At 43.8% G+C, this 21,746-nt stretch overlaps 1 protein-coding gene across 42 annotated transcripts in view; it reads right to left on the bottom strand.

The window, feature by feature from the left end:
- Positions 1-21,746, bottom strand: part of Magi1 (membrane associated guanylate kinase, WW and PDZ domain containing 1) — a 650,928-nt gene that overhangs the window by 501,063 nt on the left and 128,119 nt on the right. The window contains exon 1 of one of the 42 annotated variants that reach the window (XM_042273688.2): positions 15,301-15,629. The exons of the other annotated variants lie outside the window; for them this stretch is intronic. Within the exon in view, the coding sequence (XP_042129622.2) occupies positions 15,301-15,547 (247 nt within the window). The 5' untranslated portion in view covers positions 15,548-15,629. Of the gene's footprint in view, positions 1-15,300; positions 15,630-21,746 lie in introns of those variants that run through there. 42 annotated transcript variants of the gene reach the window in all.

A 21,746-nucleotide genomic window follows, 5' to 3' on the forward strand; every position in this document is an offset into this window, starting at 1 on the left:
TGTTAAGATTTGTACATAAAAAGATGAGAATTTTTTAAAAAAAATCAAATGGCTTTTTCATTTATAGTTGACACATCAATGAGATTTTTTTCAGTCATTTGTGCATTAATATGCTTCGAGATTCCTTTAAACACCACAGAGCAGTGTGAGTTGCCCATGAACCACATCCTCCCATCCCTGCAAATACTCAGCTGAGCATATGGCTGCCCTGATTAAAGGCTGTCACTGCAGCTGCTCAGGGACTTCTGAGACAGGAGCAGAAGCAGTGTGCCATTCCTGGCTCATACTTGTGAAAAAGAGATGTGTTCACTCATGGTCCCTTGTCCCCTTCCCACTATCCATAGCAGGCACGAGACAAATCTCACTTGGACCCGGGACTGCCCAGTTCTCACCATTAGAAGAGGAAGTCCTACTGTAGTCCCCATGAAGTGCTGATTCCAAACCTACACAAGCTGATACAAACAAATACAGCTGAACCAGGGAGCCATTTAATTTCCCCAACGTGACACACAGTTGCCTTCATCACTATAAAGAAAAACTCTAGCCGGGTGGTGGTGGTGGTGGTGGTGGCGGCGGCGGCGGCGGCAGCGGCGGTGGCGCACGCCTTTAATCCCAGCACTCGGGAGGCAGAGCCAGGTGGATCTCTGTGAGTTCAAGGCCAGCCTGGGCTACCAAGTGAGCTCCAGGAAAGGCGCAAAGCTACGCAGAGAAACCCTGTCTCGAAAAACAAACAAACAAACAAACAAACAAACAAACAAACAAACAAAAAACCCCTAAATGAACGTAAGCCATTGGTCCCTCATTAATAATTGAAAAATAATTGTCTAGTCAATGTCAAGGTGTCTGTGCAAACATAAAACACAAGGTACACTTCAAATACTTGAGAACTTTTCAAATGCTAGTAATGTCAGCACCTGCATTAATGTCAGCACCAGGTAAAAGATTCCAAAGACCACAAACACATTTTCACATGCATAGGAAAAAAAGTATCTTCAAGTAGTCCCTTCTAGAGAATTAGAATTTTAAGTCAGATACACAGTGTTAACTGGAGTTCCCAGGAGGGGAAAGGCCACACTTGTGTTAAACTTTCAAGTTCATTGGAACTTGAGTATCTATGGGGAGTTAGACTGTTGCAAGTTCAAAGTCAAACTATCTTAAACAGCCAGGTACTGCCTGTCCATTTTTGTATTTGACCTACCCTCCTTGTGCTTCCCACCAACTCAAGGTTAAGAATGGCATCAGATGGCATCGGAGGCTTCGAGCAGAGACCTCCTGCCGTGCTGTAACCTGCCTGCTTGAGGTCTCCTCCGGTACCTTTGGAGACTGTCATGATTTATGAGTATCTTTCTTCTGTTACTATACAAACTTCACAAAACTATCGATACACCGCAACACGGAATTGGGGGTGTAGGAGGCATGGAAGCCCTGTGTTCACAGATAAGCACCGGAGGAACCTAGAATGTTAGGGCAAGAGGTTGTTCCTCCAAGGGAAAGAATGAGATACATGTTATCTATCCACAAGGCTGGAGCAAACATGCACTCTAGCCTGGTGACCTTTGCACTATCTGTGTGGCCGGAGACCACAGAGGACCCTCCCCCAGACCCTTATAATAAGCTTGGTTTTTTTTTGGTCAATCTATAGAACCCATCTTTATGGAAAGTGTCACATATATTTTACAAAGTAGAGTTTTAATGTAGTCAAGTCCGATCTTCATTTACCTTAGTTTATTCAAGGAGATTTATGTATGCTTTCTTGTGTACAGGAGATTGAGTTAATTATCACCAGGAACATTTTCACCAAATTGTGCTGTGCAAATTATGCCTAAAAGAAACTACTCAGGATCAAACTCCCAAAGTTTGAACTAAAACCGGCTACTTAGTCATGTTGAACTGAACTACAGTCTTACCTCCCAAGGATCGTTACTCTGCTGGCTATGGTCACAGAGACTCCCACATTAGGGTAACCTGAATCAGTGTCCACAAAACATGGTCATTCATATTTAGCTGCAGAATAAACTCTTATTCCCTTTGAGGAGAAAGTTGCTGCTTATTTTTATTGACAGCTGGAAGGTAAGAGAAAATTCAGTTTCTACTCCATGTTGCAGAGTTTTAGTTGGGTTTTTATAATAAGCATGTGCCAATTTAACAGCACCCAAAAGAGACAAAGATGAACTGTACTGGTTACTCTGCCCTCCATGGAGAGGGAGGGAGGGAGGGAGGGAGGGAGGGAGGGAGGGAGGGAGGGAGGGAGGGAGGGAAAGGAGGGAGGGTGACTAGGAAGAGGCAATGAAATTCCCATTGACAATTAAACAAAGACTTACAAGGTAAGCTCATATACTAAAAACTCTACTGAAGTAAACAACTATAACATACTATAAAACTTGAATCTGTGTCTTTCCCTTCCTTGTCTTTTTTTTGTTTTTGTTTTTGTTTTTTTGAGACAGGGTTTCTCTGCGTAGCTTTGCGCCTTTCCTGGAGCTCCCTTAGTAGCCCAGGCTGGCCTCGAACTCACAGAGATCCGCCTGGCTCTGCCTCCCGAGTGCTGGGATTAAAGGTGTGCACCACCACCGCCCGGCTCCCTTCCTTGTCTTTAACAGATACCACAACTCCTCTACGACCAGAAGATGAGGAGAAGAAACCAGGGAGGAAGAAATTAAAAGTTCATTAAATAGTGAGGTATGGTGGCACACGGCTTTAATGCCAGAACCCAAGAGGTAGATGCAGGTGGATCTCTGTGAGTTCAAGGCCAGCCTGTTTTATGTAGTGGGTTCCAGTCAAGCAAGGACTACAAGGTAAGACTCTTGTCTTCAAAGGGAAAAAAAAATCATAAAAAAATAAATTCCCTGTATATGGCTAAGGCATAACAAGATGCCACTGTCATCTAAGATACAGTACTTCCCATCTGGGCGGTGGGACAACTCATTAGTGACCATGATCAGACTTATGGCTCAATGCAAAACTCACCTCCCAGCATATATTCCACAAAAGAATAACACAAAAATACTACGCTGAATGCTGCTATCCTATCATGCACTGAACATGAGCAACTGTCAGACCCAGTACTATGAGGTCAGTAACTACATCCAGGCTGCCATTAGTTCAATATGTTTTACTGCATTTCGACAATAATGAGGGCCAGCTGTCAGGATGTGTCAGCCATTAGCAGTATTTGCACATGAGCCTGACAACCCGAGTTCCATCCCCAGACCCCACAAGGTGGCAGGAGAGAACTGACTCCCGAGTTGTCCTCTGCCCTCCACCTGTACACCATGGCATGACGCCACCTGTACACCATGGCATGACTCCACCTGTACACCATGGCATGATCTGACCTACACAAGAAATGAAAACACATTTTTAAAGAAAGACTATCACAAAGCAAGCATCATCGCTGGAAATCAGCAATGCCCAGTTGTTTTCAGAGTCTCAGTTGATTGCCTAAATTAACTTATTACCGTAATTGCAACCCCCACTAATCAAACCTGGTGGTGAGGGAGAAGCCAAATAAGTGTCTTAACACATGGACTCTATATTCCTAGAGAACCACTGCTCTTCCTTCCCCGGGACAGTAGGCAGCTGAATCCACCTCAGTAGCTTTTACACAACCACAAAAATTTAAAAGGAGGAAAGTTAACAAAATTATTACTCAGATACTCAAGGCAGTCCAGTGCGGTGCTCCCGTACACTGCGGCCCACAAAATCTAGCATATGACTAACCACTGCTCCAAAGGCCCTGAAATTCTACATAGAAACCATAAGTTATCTGAATACAAATGAATGCCCTTAATGTATTTTCTAGTATATCCAAAGGTCAGATGTGTGTGTGTATACACGTATTGCGTTATGTGACTGTTTTGCCTACACGTGATAATATTAAGTCTTGGTGGGTTCACAGTAGCTTTCTAAAACCATGAGCTCTGATATTAGTGAATATGAAAAACATTGAAATACAGACACTTAGAGGACTGAGAACCACCACCTTGCTCCAGTCTGGTCTTTCAGCTGAGCTCTGTAATATGACAGTGAGTTGAGCTATAAGCCTATCTGCCCTAGGTCAGAATGAGATGGATCAATGAACTAAAAAGTACCTCTCTGATATGTAGGGGGGAAAGTGGGTGGAAGGGAACAGAGAAGCCCGTCATTTAAGAAAAAGGACCCATTCTCTTCTCACATCCAAGTCTTTGAAGAGACCCAGCTGTTAGTGCACAAGGTCAGCACAGACTCTGTATAGCAGAATGCTCAATACTTCTGAGCCATCATTCCCCATCCCCTCAGCTACCCAGATACACTGTGAGCCACGGTGATGACTGTCCTGAGTGACAGGAAGATATCCAACAAATTCTGCGCTTACACCACGTAACTTCTGAGCAAACACGAGGCTGAGGAGTAACCTCCAAGAAACTCCGCTACAGTCAAGTGTCCCCATGCAGTGTCAGGACAGGCAGCAATTTACCTAGAGAGGAGGGCAACGACAACTAAAACCGCAATGTCAGCTTTGGTCTGGTGAGGAAAATACAAGTACTGATGGCCGTGACCCCTGACGGCTGCCAAAGGAGGCTTCCTGGAAGGGAGGTACGTGAGAGGATGCTCAGAAGACGATCAAAATGTGAACCCGTCAGCACGTGTGCACACGGGGTGTGCGTGAGGAGAAGGTGGTTCTGTGGCATACCTTAGACAAGCGAAACACAGAAGCAAGCTTTGCATCCTTCAACAAACTGCTACCTTAACGGCTCGCTCATACTATTCAAAAAGCACACAAAAGTTAAGCTGAGCATGGTAACTTGGACGGCTGCAGCAGCACCATGAATTCAAAGCAAGTGTGGCTGCATGGTAAGACACTATTCCAAAACTTAAAAAATGAAATACACTTCAGAAAAAAAAGATGGCAACGTGGATCTATGGGCAGGACCCCTAGCTGACATATAAAATTCATTGTAAGACCCCCCCACAACTCTTCCTCTCTCATACACAAACACGCTCTCTCTCCCTCACACACACATACACATTCTCTCAATGCACACAAACAATATTTTATTTACACATCTTTCTCAAACACATGTCCTCCTCTCAGACATACACAAATACATATACACCCCCCACCCCCACACACCCACCTACCCTCCTCACCCCTCTCCTCTCATGCAGATCAAAAAAAGCTTGTGTATTCAACTCCTCCAAAATTAAGCTTTATAAGAACTGGTTGTTTAAAAAATAATAATTTTCTAGTTGAACAAGGCCCATCACAAATGCCAGTATTTGAGAAAATTTCACAAAGGATTTGCAACAACATTTGAACTTGAGGTCAGGCTTAGTATCACACTTGTACTCCCTGCACTGGGAAAAATGAGCCAGGAGGATTCCAAGCTTTGGACAGGCTAAGCTATACAGCAAAATGGGAGTAGGAGCAGGGGGTGTGTATGTGTGTAGAGGGCACGGGGTCCTTTAGTCCCAGATAAGCACTAGGGAAACCAGGAATGTTAAACGCAGACGGATTGTCTCCTCAATGGGAGAGATAAAGTACCCGCATTCCACCCAGAAAGCTGAGAGTGGACATTATTAATAACCTGGTGACCTTTTGCTATCTGTAGAGGCAGACCTCAGCCAAACCCTCCAGAATGATTATCCCAGACTCTTCTCTTCCTAGACTTTTATATTTAGCTCCTAGTTAATAGAAGCCATCCTTGGGGGAGATGCCACAAGTATTTTAGGGCCTGCTTACTTCCGTGCTATCTCTGTGATAGACGACCACGCTAGATTCTAGGCCCTTTAGCTACAGAACCCACCTTCATGGTCACATGTACTTTGCAAAGGAGGTCTATGCAGTCAGTCACGCCTTAAGTTTTACTATGCACCTGGAATGGGAATGATTGTTGTTTTCCAAATTCTATTTTTCTTTAAATATGCTTGTAATAAACCACCAGGCAGCAGACTCTCTAGAAGTTTGATCCAGTTTGACTAAATCAGATGGAACCAAGTTTTCCTTCTCACTCTTTGTGGTTTATTTCCCTGCCCGTCTGCAGGAATCCCTCCTGGGGAGTGGGGGGCAGTGATCCAATAAATGGAATCTTAAAACAAAAACAAAACAAATCAAAACAAAAGCCAGGCAAAGTGGCACAGGCCTGAAGTCCCAGCTACTAGAGAGGCTGAGACAGAAGGATTCAAGTTCAGTTCAGCCTGGACACAGTAATGACATCCTGTTTCAAAATTTTTCTAAAGTAAAAAGAGGACTGGGGTGTGGCTCAGGATCAGAGATGCCCAGTATGTGTAGGCCCTTGGTTGGGCTTAATCACCAGAGCAAAAAGGATGGGACAGGATGGGACAGGGTGGGGTGGGATGGGACAGGATGGACAGGAACAAAGAACAGAAAACAAGAAGACATAAGCAAAATGAAGCCACAACTATATCCTGTAGCTACAGTCAATTTCAAAACCATCCAAGTGACAGAATAAAATCTTCCCACTGTATTTAATAGCCATCTGAAATCACATAAACATTATCCACAGAAAGAAAAAAATAATGTAATTTATACCTTGTTCTCACAAGAAAACCTCCTTTAATGAAACTGCAACTTGGGCCAGGACTGATACTTTACAGAATGAGGCAGATTCTACGACAGTGGTTCACAATGTGCTCAGTTCCTGGTGTCAGTCTGAGCACACTTGGCCCTCATTTCAGCACTGGGCAGCTGAAGTGTGCATTTTAACAGACACAAGTAGCACACTTACTTTTAATCTTTTGTTTTATTCTTATTCTGCATTTCATGAAAATTGGATTGGTCTCTCTTCTAGAAAAAGGCACTTCAAAACTTGATAGGGCCAGTCAGTAAGTTGGCTCACCTTGCTCAAGCCTGACCACCAGACTTCAATCCCCAGAACCCACATGGTGGAAAGAGAGACCCGACTCCCGCAAGCAGACTCCTCTCCACACAGTGCACAGCACACACCCATAGCATGTCCCATCATGCAATGTAAAAACATTTGTAACTCCTTTAAAAGTTAAAATATAATTCATATCAATATCTCCATGTATTCTCAAATCCCAGCAATATGGTATAATGAAAATAATGACCACAAATATTTATTGGCAGCTCATAAATATCCAATCACCAATTCTCATAGATGTCTAGAAAGAATAAAAGATAATCAGCCCCATTTACAGTTAATAGAACAAACATAAAAAGCTAGGCACCTCACTCAAGGTCACACGGATATTAAATGTATAAACAATATTCATAACTAGAAGGAGAATCCTGTTTTCACTGTGGCCACAATATCTCATTCCAATTATACTGCTACACACATGGTATCCCTGAACCCAATGGCTTTAGCTAACAAAGACCACTTCATTATCTATCACAATTTTCAAAGTCTCTGTTAAGGGAAGCCTGAAGATTCACCCCAGGAAGACTGAAGGTGACTTGAGACCAAGGGCTAGAAAGCATCAGGAAGCTGAGCTGTGTCTGGCCATGGAAACACATAGACACAGCCTTCCCATGTGTCTACTTGAGCGGCTTCACAACCTGCTGGATGGATTGCAAGGCCAAGTTTCCCAAGAGAATGAGAGAGAAGTTTCACTATCTTTTCTGACCTTGTCTTGAAAGTTTTAGATCCTCACTTCACTATAACCACAAGTCCTTCCCCTCAACTCAAGGAGAAGGAACCAGACACCCTGCCCACCTCCCTGTGGAGACAAGATTCTATTCACACTCTGTAACTGTGTATGAGGAAGGGGAGGAACCGCTGTCAAGAATTCCTGCCGTGATCCCTAAAAAGCATTGACTATTATCAAAAGGACTTCACGGAGGCTGTGTGATGCTAAGGTGAATACACCAATCCTTCATGAAGTCCCTTCATGCGGCACTTAGAACCTAACGCTCTACTTAAACTGTCCTCTTCACTGTTGAAATCATTAAAACTGGGCTACAGAGAAGGCTCAGCAGTGAAGAGCACTAATGGCTCTTTTAGAGGACCCAGGTTCAACTCCCAGAATCCACATGGTAGCTAACAATTGTCACTACGGGCCAGGGGATCCAATGCCCTCTTCTGGCCTCTTCAGGTACTACATGCACATGGCACCTAGACATACATACAGACAACACACCCACCCATACACATAAAACAAATTTTAAAATCATTAGAATGACAAAAATAAAACACACCACCCAAACACCAAAAAAGATAACCAAGTATCAATTATCAAATCCGAAAGGTAACTGACGACAGCTCTTCTATAAAGTAATGCTACTGTATCAGTCATTTTGAAGTTTGGGGTCATCTTTAATGCAGACTAATTGAAGAGAGAAAATACCAACAGAATTCCATAAGAACAGTCCTTGAGAAGAACAAAACTACCTCAAACAGTGGTGCAAATACTCCAGCTCAACCCAATCAGGACACACCAGAGGAACACAATAGAGCCAGCGGGCAGGAACTCGGCCCAGCTCTGTCTGGAAGGGGAGCTCACATCGGCACCCTTCACAGTCCTCAAGAGAGCCTGTCCCACCTCTGAGAATATCCTTTGGCATGGGAAATTTCACAACCATCTTTACTGCAGGCCGGGGCCACTTGCATCATCCACGTTAATTACCGTATGAAACCTGCCGTGTGAGTGTTTACTGTTGCCATGGAACCTTCATATGAGGTCAAAGCATACACACCCATCATTGTGACATTCCCAAACAGAAATGAATAGTATCAGGGAAATGGAGGTGCTAAGTCATGTCATCTACTAAAACCTACCAAAATGTGCCCCTTTGCAGATAGCTGTGATGTTCATGGGGGATACAGCAGCACACGCATAACCAAGAACCACGCAATAAATCCATCAGTCCTTTATCTCCCTCTGCGTGCACTGAACAGCAGGCCTGAGTGCTGTGGGATAAGCAAGTGGGATTTACTGCACACAGGCAACACCAGCACTCCCGACATGCTGGCAGAAAGTCCATCAAAGCATTTCCTCTGAAAACTCAGCACCTATTTCCCAGTGGCCCTCTCTCCACCCAATGCCATGACCGTGGACACAAAAACAGTACATGAAACACACAGAAAATGTACTGGCCCAGGGGGTTAGGTAATTTCTTAAGATTTCAGAAATTAAAACTGTCACCTCAGAATGAGAGGCTACAAGTGTCATAATTATTATAATTCATTCAGTAGGCAAAGCATGACAGGCGCTACCTTTGTATTCATTCATACAGTAATCAAGATTTTTTTCTTTTCCCATTCCCTGCCCTCTACCCGCCCCCAAAACAATCTTTATAATAGGATTGTTGATCATCTATCCTGCAGCTTTCTCTATCACAGGGAATAACTGAACCTAAACTATGGTAGGAAATGACAACCACAAATTAACAACTAATTTTTAAAAGTCATTTAGATGATAAAGTCTCATTCAAATCATGTCAATGACCCTCCACATTAACGTGGAGAAATGATGTCGATCGAGACTTTCCAGACACTTCTTTCTGTTCTCTGAAGGGATTCTTCAGTTATCAAACTGTAACAGGTATTAAGCACAAAGTGCTTCAATCTCTGGAAACCTCCTAATGAGTCAGTCCTCCTCAGCAATAGAAGCAGGGAAATGGCCTGCTTGCTGTTCTATGACAACACTCCCTGGGCACTCTTCCAGCTCAGAAAGGGAAAAGGACTAACCTGCTCCCTAATGCTGCTTCTCTGGAACAGCCAATTCCTGCAGACAATGACAACCACATCAACATCACACACACAAAATCTGGCTAGTGTGGGGGAGCCATGGACCGATGCACCACAGTAGTTTTCTTCAAAAGGCAAATGTCTCAAATTCAGACACCAGAACAGACAAGAGCAGGAAAAGAAACCAAGGACCCAGACCAAACTGAAACCACCAGGATAGCAAATAAAAGTAAGAGATGTTCTCATCTCTGCAACAACAGCGATCACAACATCCAAAGTGCAACCACGCTCAGCACCCCGAGGAAGGTTATCAGGAAAGCAATATGATTATATGTGAGCTGAAAACAAACAAGGGGCCTTGAAATCAGCCGAACCTTGAGCTCAGCAATTCCACAGCTCGGGAGTCTGTCCGTCCAAAAATAAACTACTCATCATGTGGACAGATACTGAGATACAAGGGCGTTTATCTTCAAATTCTTTAAAACATGAAAAACTAAAGGTAACCCTCTACTACCCTGCAGTGCTTACAGAGAGACTAGCCGGCCCTGTGATGGAATGCTATGCAAACCTTTAAAGAGGTAGTATAAAATAATGTGGGTTTTATTTTTCATAGCAACATGCTCATGATTTACAGGAAGTGGAAATAAAAATAAGATGCATACATTTCACCACTGATTTTTATTTTATATATACATACATAATACATCTAGACTAATATATTCATGAAAGATAACACTCATCAAATTTAGTGTAATTATGAGAATTTTCTGACGGAAAAAAGTCTCTTTTTTTCCTAATAGTTTAGTAATAACTGTGTACTACTTTTGAATCCAAATATTAATGAAAAAAATTAATGTATTTCAATATCTTGCTACATGGGATTGCTATTTATAGGCAAAGTATTTTCAAGGAAAACAGGTATTTGTCCCCTAATATCAAAAATTAAAACATAACACCAACCAGTTAACTAAGGATATATTCATAATTAACTTTCTCCTTAAAATACTTAAGAATAACGCCTTAGACAAGACAGAAGCCAGAGTTTGATATTCCAGTAGGCTGAGTGGTTCTTTCTATAAAAGCCGTGCTCAAAAAGGCTCTCTAAATTTATCTATTTCTACCAAGAGTTGATCCAAAAATCTATCCCCAGTTATGATCTAACATCAAATATTTATTCTTCTCAAATCAAAGTCCACTGACAACTTTAGAGAAAGAGGAGAAGGAAGGGAAGGGGAAGGGGGGTCTCAGGGAAGGTCTATTCCAAAACTCTAAAGAAAGACACTAACAAAATTCAGTGTGACAGCACACCAAGGTGGCATTTATCTGTAGAAGTTAATACATGTGTGCATATTATATAAGAAGACACATGTACATGTGCAAAATTACATGTGCACATATATACACAAATACAATTCCAATTGTTGATACGCTCAGAAAATAAGAGTCTGTTTTATGGCTCATTCATTTCTATGATTCATTGCACAGTTCTTACTGCTTCGAAATACTACATAAAGTCCTTCTAAATATACACACATGGAACAATGAATGAAGAAAAAATAGCAACTAAACAAAAGGAATGAAATCTATACACAGAACTCCTTCGGAAATAGAAACTGTCCACTGAACAAACCCTGTCATGGGAGGAAATCTAGAGTCACTCAGGCACACATAAGCACATTCATTTTCACTGATAACACGCACCTACAGGACCACTCAACTGAAGAAACCAGGCTTGGCAAGGTATGGTGGCACACCTTTAATCCCAGCACCTGAGAGGCAGAGGTAACTGGCTCTCTATGAGTTCAAAACAGTCCGGTTTATATAGTGAGTTCAACATCAGCCAGGGCTACATAGTGAGATCCTGTCTCAAAACCAAACAAAAATAAATAAACGGTGTGATGGGACCAAAAATCAATTACAGGAAGGCAGGAAAGAAAGATCAACCTTAGGAAAAACTGAGGTCACCTCAAAGGTGCTGGCAGATGGCAGAAATGTCACCAATGCCATACTGTCATCATTTTGACATGACTCAGTTACAAATCCTTCCAGCACAACAACAGAGGAGCAAAGTCAAGCTGGACAGAAGAGGAGAGAATAATGAACTGTCCTCTTTTTCCTGCTCAAAAACGGATTCACAGTAAAGCCCTTGGCATCCAGTCTCTGTACATGGATACCAAAACCTCCAAAGAGATTTTATGATATAGTTTCTAATATACTTTACCTAATTCACTTACATTTTGGATTAAACTTGCAAAAGAGAATTGAAGTTATAATTATATTAAAGAATGAAAATTAAAACAAACCCTCTCTGAGATACAAATTTTCCAGATGCTACAGAAGTCTTGGTCCAAAGTGAACGTACTAAGATGGCCTTAAATCCATGGAAACCCAAACCTTGCTTATCAAGAAACATTTTTCATGTCTTCATTTGCACACTTAGATCAAAGAGAATAATAATTAAACTTCTAACAGAATTTCAGATTTGCTTTCAGTTATCATTTATCCAGTGAAACCAATTACCTGAACTAAAAACATAAAGCATTTTCTATCCTTTTGGCCAATTCTGCTTCTTGGCATGTTTCTAGGACAAGTGATGGATTATCACACACCCAGTCATTGGACCTTGGAAATTATTTCACTGGACACTATCTTATCTTTTGTTATACCAGGCCTCCCTGAATTTAATCATTTTTTTCAAATGTCATCACTTAGGACAGAAAAAAAAATGTACACACAGCATCAAGGAACAACCTTCAAAATAAGCTCTCATTCCAGTGACAATCAGGTGGGAATCCAGCAGACAGAAAGCATATGGCTATAATTCTGGGAAGATAACATGGTGTGGGTGAAAACTCTGAGGCATGTGTTACTTGTCTAAGCTGAAACAGGGCCCAGGAGACAGAAGGCATTCAATAAGTGCTCACATGCTAATAATACCCTAACACACAATTATTTTGTCAATATCTGCCTGTCCCGCACCAGACATGTAAATACTTCTGTTGGACTAGGTTTGATGTTCTTTTGTTAGGATTTGTTTTTTTTTGTGTCGCTCAGAATGGAGTCTTGAGCCTAACAAGCAAGTCCTCCATCTACTCCTTCTCTATACTTCTATCCTGGACTTGACTGATGAACCTGAAATTGGAGTAGAAAAGGAGTTAGGATTTCTAAGAGCTGGAGGCATAGCTCAGCCTAGCATACACAATACACTATATTTGATCCCCAGCATTAAAAGAAGGTTTGGTGATACTCTGTTTGTGCTCTAACAAATCAAGTTTGTCTGGAGATCAGAGTGCAGAGCCAGCCACCAGAGGCCAAGCAGTGGTGGCACACATCTTTAATTTGAGCACTAGGGATCTCAAGCCTTTGATCCAGGTACCTGAGAGGCATAGGCCTTTAATCCCAGCACTTGAGAGGAGGAAACAGGAAGTAATGGCTGGGCAGAGAGAGGAAGTGATAAGGTGGTATGGAGACAGAAGCCTGGTTGGCCTTTTCAGTCTGCGGATTTGATAGAGGTAAGAAAAGAAGTCTTTCTAGTGGCTGGTTGCTCTGAGCCTCTGATCTTTCAGCTTTCACCCTGATATCTGACTCCAGGTTTTGATTATTAAGACCAATTAGGATTCGTGCTACAAGAAGGTCCTACAAAAACTCGTTAAAAAAGAAAAACAGAAAACAAAAACTAACAGTGTGGGCTAGCAACGTGGCTCAGCGGGTAAGGGTGCTTACCACTAGGCCTGACAACCTAAGTTCCATTCACAGGACCCACATGATAGACATTGAGAGCCAACTTTCACAAGCTGTCCTCTGATCTCCACACACGCCCACACACAAATAAACAAACGTAACTGTAAAGAAGACTAACAATGGTACACTGAGTGCTGGAGCCATTTCTGCCCCTACAATGATTACATCAGATTTGCTTCCAGCCCCTGAGTTACATGGGATTTCACTTCCTGCACCACAGATGTGGGCTTCTGTCCACAGTGGATCAATCAGAGCCCATCCCTTCCAAATGCACAGTGTAGACAAAGATTCTAGCCTCAGTCTGAAATGCATGCTGGGAATATGGGGAGCCAGGGACTGGGAAGGCCAGAGAAGAATGAAGAGCACAGGAAGAGGAAATGAGATGCAGAAACATCTACCACACAGTGTTGCTCCTGAGGCCCTGACACTGGTATCCCCTTCCTTGTCCATCCCTCAGACACCCTGTGCTATGCCCCATGCCCTGAAGTTAGACACTTTCTGTCTACATTTGTCAAGAGCATTACAGTGCTTGTGACGCAGAGTCATCCACTAAAGCATTTCCTCCCTAACCAAAGCAATCATCACACAGGACCGAGAGAGCTGAAGCCACAGACACAAAAGTGCAAACAAGTCAGGGTGGTCCATGAAAAGAGGAGGAACCACCAGAAAGGAGACAAGGAAGCTCTGAGAAAGCGTATGAATTAAGTTTCTGTTCACCCTCGGCAAATGATGAGAGGCGCTCGGTGTCTAAATTGGCTGGTGATATCAGAGCTGTTTTTACAATGTTTTAGTATCTGTGAATCCCACATTCTTTTCCTTTCTTGTACAGTCTTGTTTGAAACTCTGGCAAAACGCTGCGCTTGGGAAGCAATTGAAAGTTGGCTAAGCTGAAGTTATGTGATTTTCAATTAAAAACACTCTCGCTGGCTGGTTGCTACCGCTGTGGAGAATAAAGAGCTGCGAAGGGGGTTTCCCTCCTGTTGAAAAATGGGTCTGTTAAGCTTCAGAATGGTGAAAATCACTTACCTACCTACACAAACCACTTCTTCTGTTCAAGCTATACCACGGCTCCGATCCCAGTTCCTGGGAATAAGGCACATTTTTGTATAGACTAATTCTTCTGTTTTCATCCCTTAAGGGCCCTCCACGAATTTGCATTTATATATCCAAGAATGCCCCAAACTCACAAATGCCTGTGTTCCCACAGGGCTCCGATAATTACCACGCTTACTACTAGCACAGGCTTATTCTGCTCCAGGAGACACTTGCCAGGTTTGAAGGTCACTATTATTAACAGAGGAAAATAAAACTTGCACCACACAAAAAGAACCACCGAAGCCATCCTACTCTAAAGAACAACGTGCTTGGTAATTTTTTTTTTCCCAGTGTTGTTCAGTGAGTGCTAAAGAATGCAAAATAACATGTGCGCGTGCACACACAGAGTCTTTGTGGGCATCCCTGAACAGGACTGGCTGTAATCGCTAACAGAGCAGGGGAGGGAAGTAAGTACCTGAATTTGCATCTGCTTGCTGAGCGATGCTTCTACAGATACTTTAATGAATGCTGTAAGGCTGAAGTAGAATGGCATTCATCTCTGGGTCATGTCTTTCTGGTAGCTGATAAGGACTGACAGCAGCCCAGACGGCCACGGAGAATGGAACCCACTCTCAGGTGGAATGAAAGTAAATGAAACCAAGATGGCTCATGACCAATAAAATCCCAAACAATACAAGAAGACAACAGCCAACACTCTCTTCCTAGAGAAGGCAGAGACTATCCCGGGCCCTGAAGATGCAAAAGAAAACCCTAACACCAATCTCTGATCCTGCAGGAAGCACCAACGTCTCCTAGCGGCTCAAGCAGGTCTTAATTTTAGCTGTGAAAAAGTAGGTTGCGGGAGCTTTCTTACCTGTACCAGCCTGTAGCTCCCTCCCCTTGACTCCAATGTGGGCCATGCAGGCCGAGCTCTGCCAGCAACTCTGCAAGAAGGGCAGGCAGGGCAACATGGGCAGGACGACCTGGGTTTTGGCTATCCCCTGCTGGCAGGGCCTGAGCAGGCACACCATCAGGGCACAGCCCAAGGGCAGGCACAACATCAGCCCTTCTCTCTTGCTTGAGAGCAGGACCAAGACGGCAGCATCAACCCTCTCCAACATGAACCTTCAGGAACAGGAGAGAGAACTGGCTGACGCTGTCTTAAAGAGCTGTCGCAAAATCAGAAGTTAAGGATCAACTGGAAGGAATTATAGATTGACTATACACGTCATAAAGTGGCTGGAATGAAATCACCATGTCTAGCTGGGGAAAAGAAGCCCTGGGCGATGCTCATATTCACCAAGGGGGCAGGGGAGGGGGCTGTCTTAGGTGAAGCTTTCACGTTCTGCAGAAATTGGGAGGAAACCTTGAGCAACAGGATTGATTGGGTGTGTACTCTACTCTGCCACTTCCCAGCTGCGAGTGGTGACCTTGGACAACCTGCTTCTAAGATTCGGTTTCCTCGTCTCCAAGACAGGAAGGATAGCTCTGTAGATCTCATTGGGCAGCGGGAGAACTGAATTCCCAGCATACAGAAAGCCCCCCTAGTGAAATGTCAATATCGGTCTCTGTGTCTGTGTCTGTCTGTCTGTCTTTCACTGTTTCTGTCTCTTTCCTTCCTTTCCTCCTTCATCCATTTCCTTAAAAGAGGGAACAGGAAGGCTCCTTCCTTCATATTATACCTGCACCAATGATTTCTTTAAAGTTCCTACAGAGCTGTTTACAAATGGTCCAGTTTTTAATTTGCCTAAAATTAGGCATAAACTATAGAGCCACGTTCCTCAAAACCAGGTGAATCTAAGACTCTGGAAGGAGCACCCACACTTACCCTGTGAGGATGTCGGGGAGACGGCATGACAACACAACCTTTAGATTCGGTTTTTACTGTCCCGTTTCAGACCTTGCAGAGACACAGCTCCATGAGCCTTCCGTGAGATAAGCGGCATGAGGAGCCAAGAGTGCCAGAGGGGCCCGGCCAAGCAAGCCTGGTATATTGTCTATTCTGTTTGCAAGACTGAAAACCAAACTAAGACACCTGCCTCTCTTTGCCTTTCACACTTTCAGAGACTTTCGGCCTCAGAGATGTACCGTAGAGGGAGGAGGCTCATTTCCTATTAAAATCTTTCAACAGACAGTCACTGTTCTTGGAATAAGGTCCAAACCGATTCCGTACCACAGGCTGCAAGGCTCTGTGACTACCCTTCCCCACCCCGCACACTCATCCCACACTGCCAGCTCCACTCTCGTCTAAGACCATTCCCACCGTCCCTCAGACCAGGATGCCCTTCGTGTGCCTCCTCCCTCTGGCTTTCTCTCATGACTCCAGCCTGCCGGACACAGGTTACCCATTCACCGGATCCTCACTGGTTAAGTACCTAAGGGTTACCAGCTGTACTCGTCATCTTCCTTGGTGCTGTCACCACATACCTGAGAGAAAGAGCTTAAAGGGCCTGATCTGGGCTCATGGCCTCAGTCTATCCTGGCAGGGAGGCATGAGGTAGTTCACGGCCAGGGAATTGCTCACGTCTTGGCAGATCCAAAAGCCCAAGAATGAAAGCAGAGGCAGGTGTTCCCTTCACTGCACACCACTAGTGACCTATGCCCAGCAGGTAAGCATCGTGCCCTCCAGGAAACAGCACCAGCTGGGGAATCAATCTTCAAACACCACATTCTAACCCAAACACCTGTTGAGAGCCTAGCTCCCGCCTACCCTCCTGGGGGAAGCCTCAGGAAGAGCAGGCCTGGGTACCAATCACCACCTATGCAGGCCCAGGCTCAAGCTAATAGAGACAAGCAAAAGGTAGTGTGACCCCCTTCTGTGGCACCCCCTCTCTGCTGTGGGATGGCCTGTATGTCAAATTGCTCTGATTGGTCAATAAATAAAACACTGATTGGCCAGTGGCCAGGCAAGAAGTAGGCGGGACAAGGAGGAGAATTCTGGGAAGTGGAAGGCTGAGTGAAGGAGACACTGCCAACCGCCGCCATGACAATCAGTATGTGAAGATGCCGGTAAGCCACAAGCCACGTGGCAAGGTATAGATTTATAGAAATGGATTAATTTAAGATATAAGAACAGTTAGCAAGAAGCCTGCCATGGCCATACAGTTTGTAAGCAAAATAAGCCTCTGTGTTTACTTGCTTGGGTCTGAGCGGCTGTGGGACTGGCTGGTGACAGATTTGTCCTGACTGTGGGCAAGGCAGGAAAACTCTAGCTACACCTCTCCCCATGTGACAACATCCTGAAACAAAGAAAGTCACAAGAAAGCAAAGGTCTCAGTATAAAAGTGCTCAGTTTCTTATGGAAATGAAGCATTCCTAAACATCACAGAGAAACTGGGTTCTCTACAAAAGTGGGGTCAACTAGGCCATTACAACAGCCAGGGTAGTTTGGAAACTGCTACAAAGAATAAAAAAGTAAGGAAAACAGTAATGCTGGGCCCTGTGGTGGTATTGTGTTCCCCAAAATGTTGTGTACTCTAATAAATACATCTGGGGTCAGAGAACAGACAGCCACTAGATACAAAGGCTAGAAAATGGTGGCACTCACACCTTTAATCCTAGCATTCCAGAGATAGAAATCCCTCTGGATCTCTGTGAGTTCAAGGCCACATTGGAAATAGCCAAGCATGGTGACACACACCTTTAATCCCAGAAAGCCAGCCTTTAATCCCAGGGAGTGGTGGTAGAAAGCAGAAAAGTATATAAGGCATGAGGACCAGAAACTAGAGGCATTTGGCTGGTTCAGCATTTGGCTGGTTAAGCATTCAGGCTTTTGAGCAGTAATTCAGCTGAGACCCATTCCGGATGAGGACTCAGAGGCCTCCAGTCTGAGGAGACAAGACCAGCTGAGGATCCGGCGAGGTGAGATAGCTGTGGCTTGTTCTGTCTCTCTGATCTACCAGCATGGACCCCAATAACTCGCCTCAGGTTTGATTTTATTAATAAGAACTTTTAAGATTCCTGCTACAGGGCCCTGTGCTCTCTTCCCCAGATTCTGATTTAACAATGGCGTACAGCACTATCTGATTAGAATGACAGGATACTCGGCAAGGGGTGAAAAATACTGCTTTAGCACTCTGCCTCACAAACTATGGGAAGAGTATCTGAACACAGCAGTAACCAATCACTAGAAATTTCAAAAAAGTAAAATTTAAAAAAAAAAAAAAAAAAAAAGAGGCTAGGGGAGCCTGCAGCTAACCTGCTGGGAAAGCACGAGACTTGGAATTCAGATCCCTAGAATCCAATTAAAAGCTGGACAAGTGGAGGGGTCACCTTTTGTCCCAGCATTGGAAAGGAGAGACAGGAAGTCCCTGGGACAAACTGGCTATTGAGACAACCCAGAATTAGCAAACTCTGGATACTTAATAAAGTGGAGAGCAAAAGAGGACTTCTATACACACGCACCCACACAACTATGAATGTTTATATATACATGCACAACACACATGCAAACATATATACTTTTTTAAAATATATGAAGTGCAAGCCCAAACTATACAGATATGCAACTGGTACGTGCAATTATTATTCATTTTCAAAATGCTTACTCAAAATGTCTGTACAGAGGTGATCAAAACAGGGTTTGGGGATCTCAGAACACAGCAATGGTACAACACTTGCCGAGCATGCACAAGATCCTACGTTCACCTCCCAGTACCATCTTTGGTCTCCTGAACCAGCAATGCAACAAATGTACAGTAAAAGAACAAAACACTATCTGACAGCTTAATTGATGTCTGGACAATCTCTGAATTCTACCTGGCTTGATTATACTGCACAGTGGAAGATGACTATACTTCCAGATGAGATTGTGCCATAGAAATCCAGATGTTTCTGTGACCTGAAACTTCCATTGTGCTCCCAGATATAAGGAAGACTTCTGGGGGGGGGGTTAAATGCAGAAATAATGGGATTTCTGTGGTGAACAATTCAAGATACCTATCTTTTAAAAACATAAGTTTACTTTTATGCACTTGGAATTGTGTCGATATCTTTGAGAGCATAATGTTTGTGTTTCCAATAAAAAAAAAGTAGATGCATGCTACTCTTCTCACTGAAAATGCATTGTTATGATGAAGGCACATCTTGAAAGTCACAGCATCTAGTAGTAAATAGAAGGCAGCTGGCCCTCTCTGTGCATCACAGATTCCACATCCATGGATGCAAGCAACCATAGGGTGGAAATACTGGATGGAAAAAATTTGTGTCTGTACTGAATACATACAGATTTTTAGCTGCCATTATCCCCTAATGGAGACAGCACAGCAAATGTCTACATCACATTTATCTCACAGGGAATCCTATTAGTAACCTAGAAATGATTAAAGTATATTGGAAGGCTGGGGGTAGAGAACAATGGTGAACATGTACCTAGTATGTGCAAGGAGTCAGGTTCTATGTAACTACTAAGCCATTTTCTGTAAGTAACTTAAACATCTTCCCACCCTCTCAGTGGGTCCTGGACTCAAGAAACCCCCTTTGGACACCCATGGACAATTGTGTTACTTGAAGCAGGGCTACTCTAGGAAAGGGAGGCTAATGGCATTACCTGAACTCAAAGGCAGGAAGGATTAAGGAACACTGGAAAGCTAGCGAGGGTTTTACTAAGAAGGGAGAACTGGACCTAGGGCATAGGATGATGGAGGATGGAGGATGGAGGATGGAGGATGGAGGATGGAGGACAGATGCAGGAGGACAGGAGCAGCGGAGTCCCACCTAGCTAGAGGGCTCTTTATAGCACAAGGCTGAGCCCCAGCAACAGGGTGTGGGTAGGCAGGCTTCAGTTTCCAGATCACCCCCTGGGGGTTCCATTCTAGACTCCTCATAGTCCATAAAAGTAAAGGATTTCACTCAAGCCTCAAGGACCAAACACAAACAACAGTTTGAGGTGAGAGTCAAGAGTATCACCTGTAGTGGGTAGCCATTCCAGCTTGGATCTGGAAATTCCAACCCCCATTGAAACTCTGGCAACTGTCATGCCTACGAGGCGGGGCGAGGGGAGGCGCCTGGCGACCCGAGAGCTGGATGGGCCAGCGCGCTCTCTCTGTGCGCTCTCTCTGTGCCGGGACGCTGAACGGTGAAGGTGGACTGTGCAGAGCTCCGGAGAACACCGCTGGACTGCGTTACACCTTCCCCAGACCCTGCGACCTACCCATTACTTAATTTGTGAGTTACGCCATTAAATAAATATCCTTTTAACTACGTGGAGTGACCAAAATAATTTCTCCAATAATCACCCTAAGTTCAAACAGAAGCAGTTGGTAATATTCCTGAGCAGCCAAAGACAGTGAGAGAAAGAAGAGCTCCCAACTCGCTAGGATAGCAAGTCACAAAGATAGTGAGAGAAAAAAAAAATCACTGCAACAATCTTCACGTGGCAAAGACCGAGGATTTCTATAAAGTGGTTTGTGGGGCTAGGGAGATATTTCAAGCATAAGGACCCAAGTTACATCCCCAGCACCCACTGCCCTCTGACCCAGTTTCCAGCTACTCTAAGGCCTGTCTGAAATGTACAGGGTGTCTGCAACCTGCTCCTGTCCTCAGACCTTGACAGTTGCCAGTCTTTCTGCAAAGTACACTGTCTCCCCAACATGCTAACGTGGCCCCATGTTAATTCCCAACTTCAAAGTCACTTTGACTGGGAGATTCTCTATGAACCCTCTGTTGCCCATCATTTCTGCTCATTCCATCACTCATTATCTCTTTATCAAATTCCATTCAGTTTCCTTTCTAGTGCCCATTTAAGTGATATAATTTTCTTTCTTTCACTGTGTGAAATAGAAACTTCACATGAGGACAACTTTAAAGATGAAGATGAACAAGTCCATGTGAACAGGCTCCAAAGCTACACAGAGAAGCCCTGCCTCACAAAACCAACCAAAACAGAGACTATTAAAACAGATGCCACACATAAACCAATGTACCCTGAGGCAAAGGTTATTGTAAATATCTTTAAATAAGAAAATCTCTCACTACGTCGCGGTATAAAATAATCAAAGGTGGTACACAAGAAAATGTCTACCAAACTGTGAAACATCAACTCTTCCTTCTGTTTAACACTCTTCCCTCTGACAGCACTATTCTATGACAGTGCTTAAGATTTCTCATATAAATCACTTTTAGGAGAGAGCAAGAATCAACTGAGAAGCAACTGGTGTCTACTTTGTCCACTTCTGTAAAGCCTATTAGGATTTGCCCGCTAATAGACCTTATGTGAACATGGAGATTAGCCTTTTCCAGGCTCCTCAGGATGACTGACTCTTTAGCAGTCTCCTCATTAAAGGATTTTCCTGGTCCTTCACCATGACGATCCACACAGAC

Source organism: Peromyscus maniculatus, chromosome 3 (genome assembly GCF_049852395.1).
Source record: "Peromyscus maniculatus bairdii isolate BWxNUB_F1_BW_parent chromosome 3, HU_Pman_BW_mat_3.1, whole genome shotgun sequence".
Lineage (NCBI taxonomy): Eukaryota > Metazoa > Chordata > Mammalia > Rodentia > Cricetidae > Peromyscus > Peromyscus maniculatus.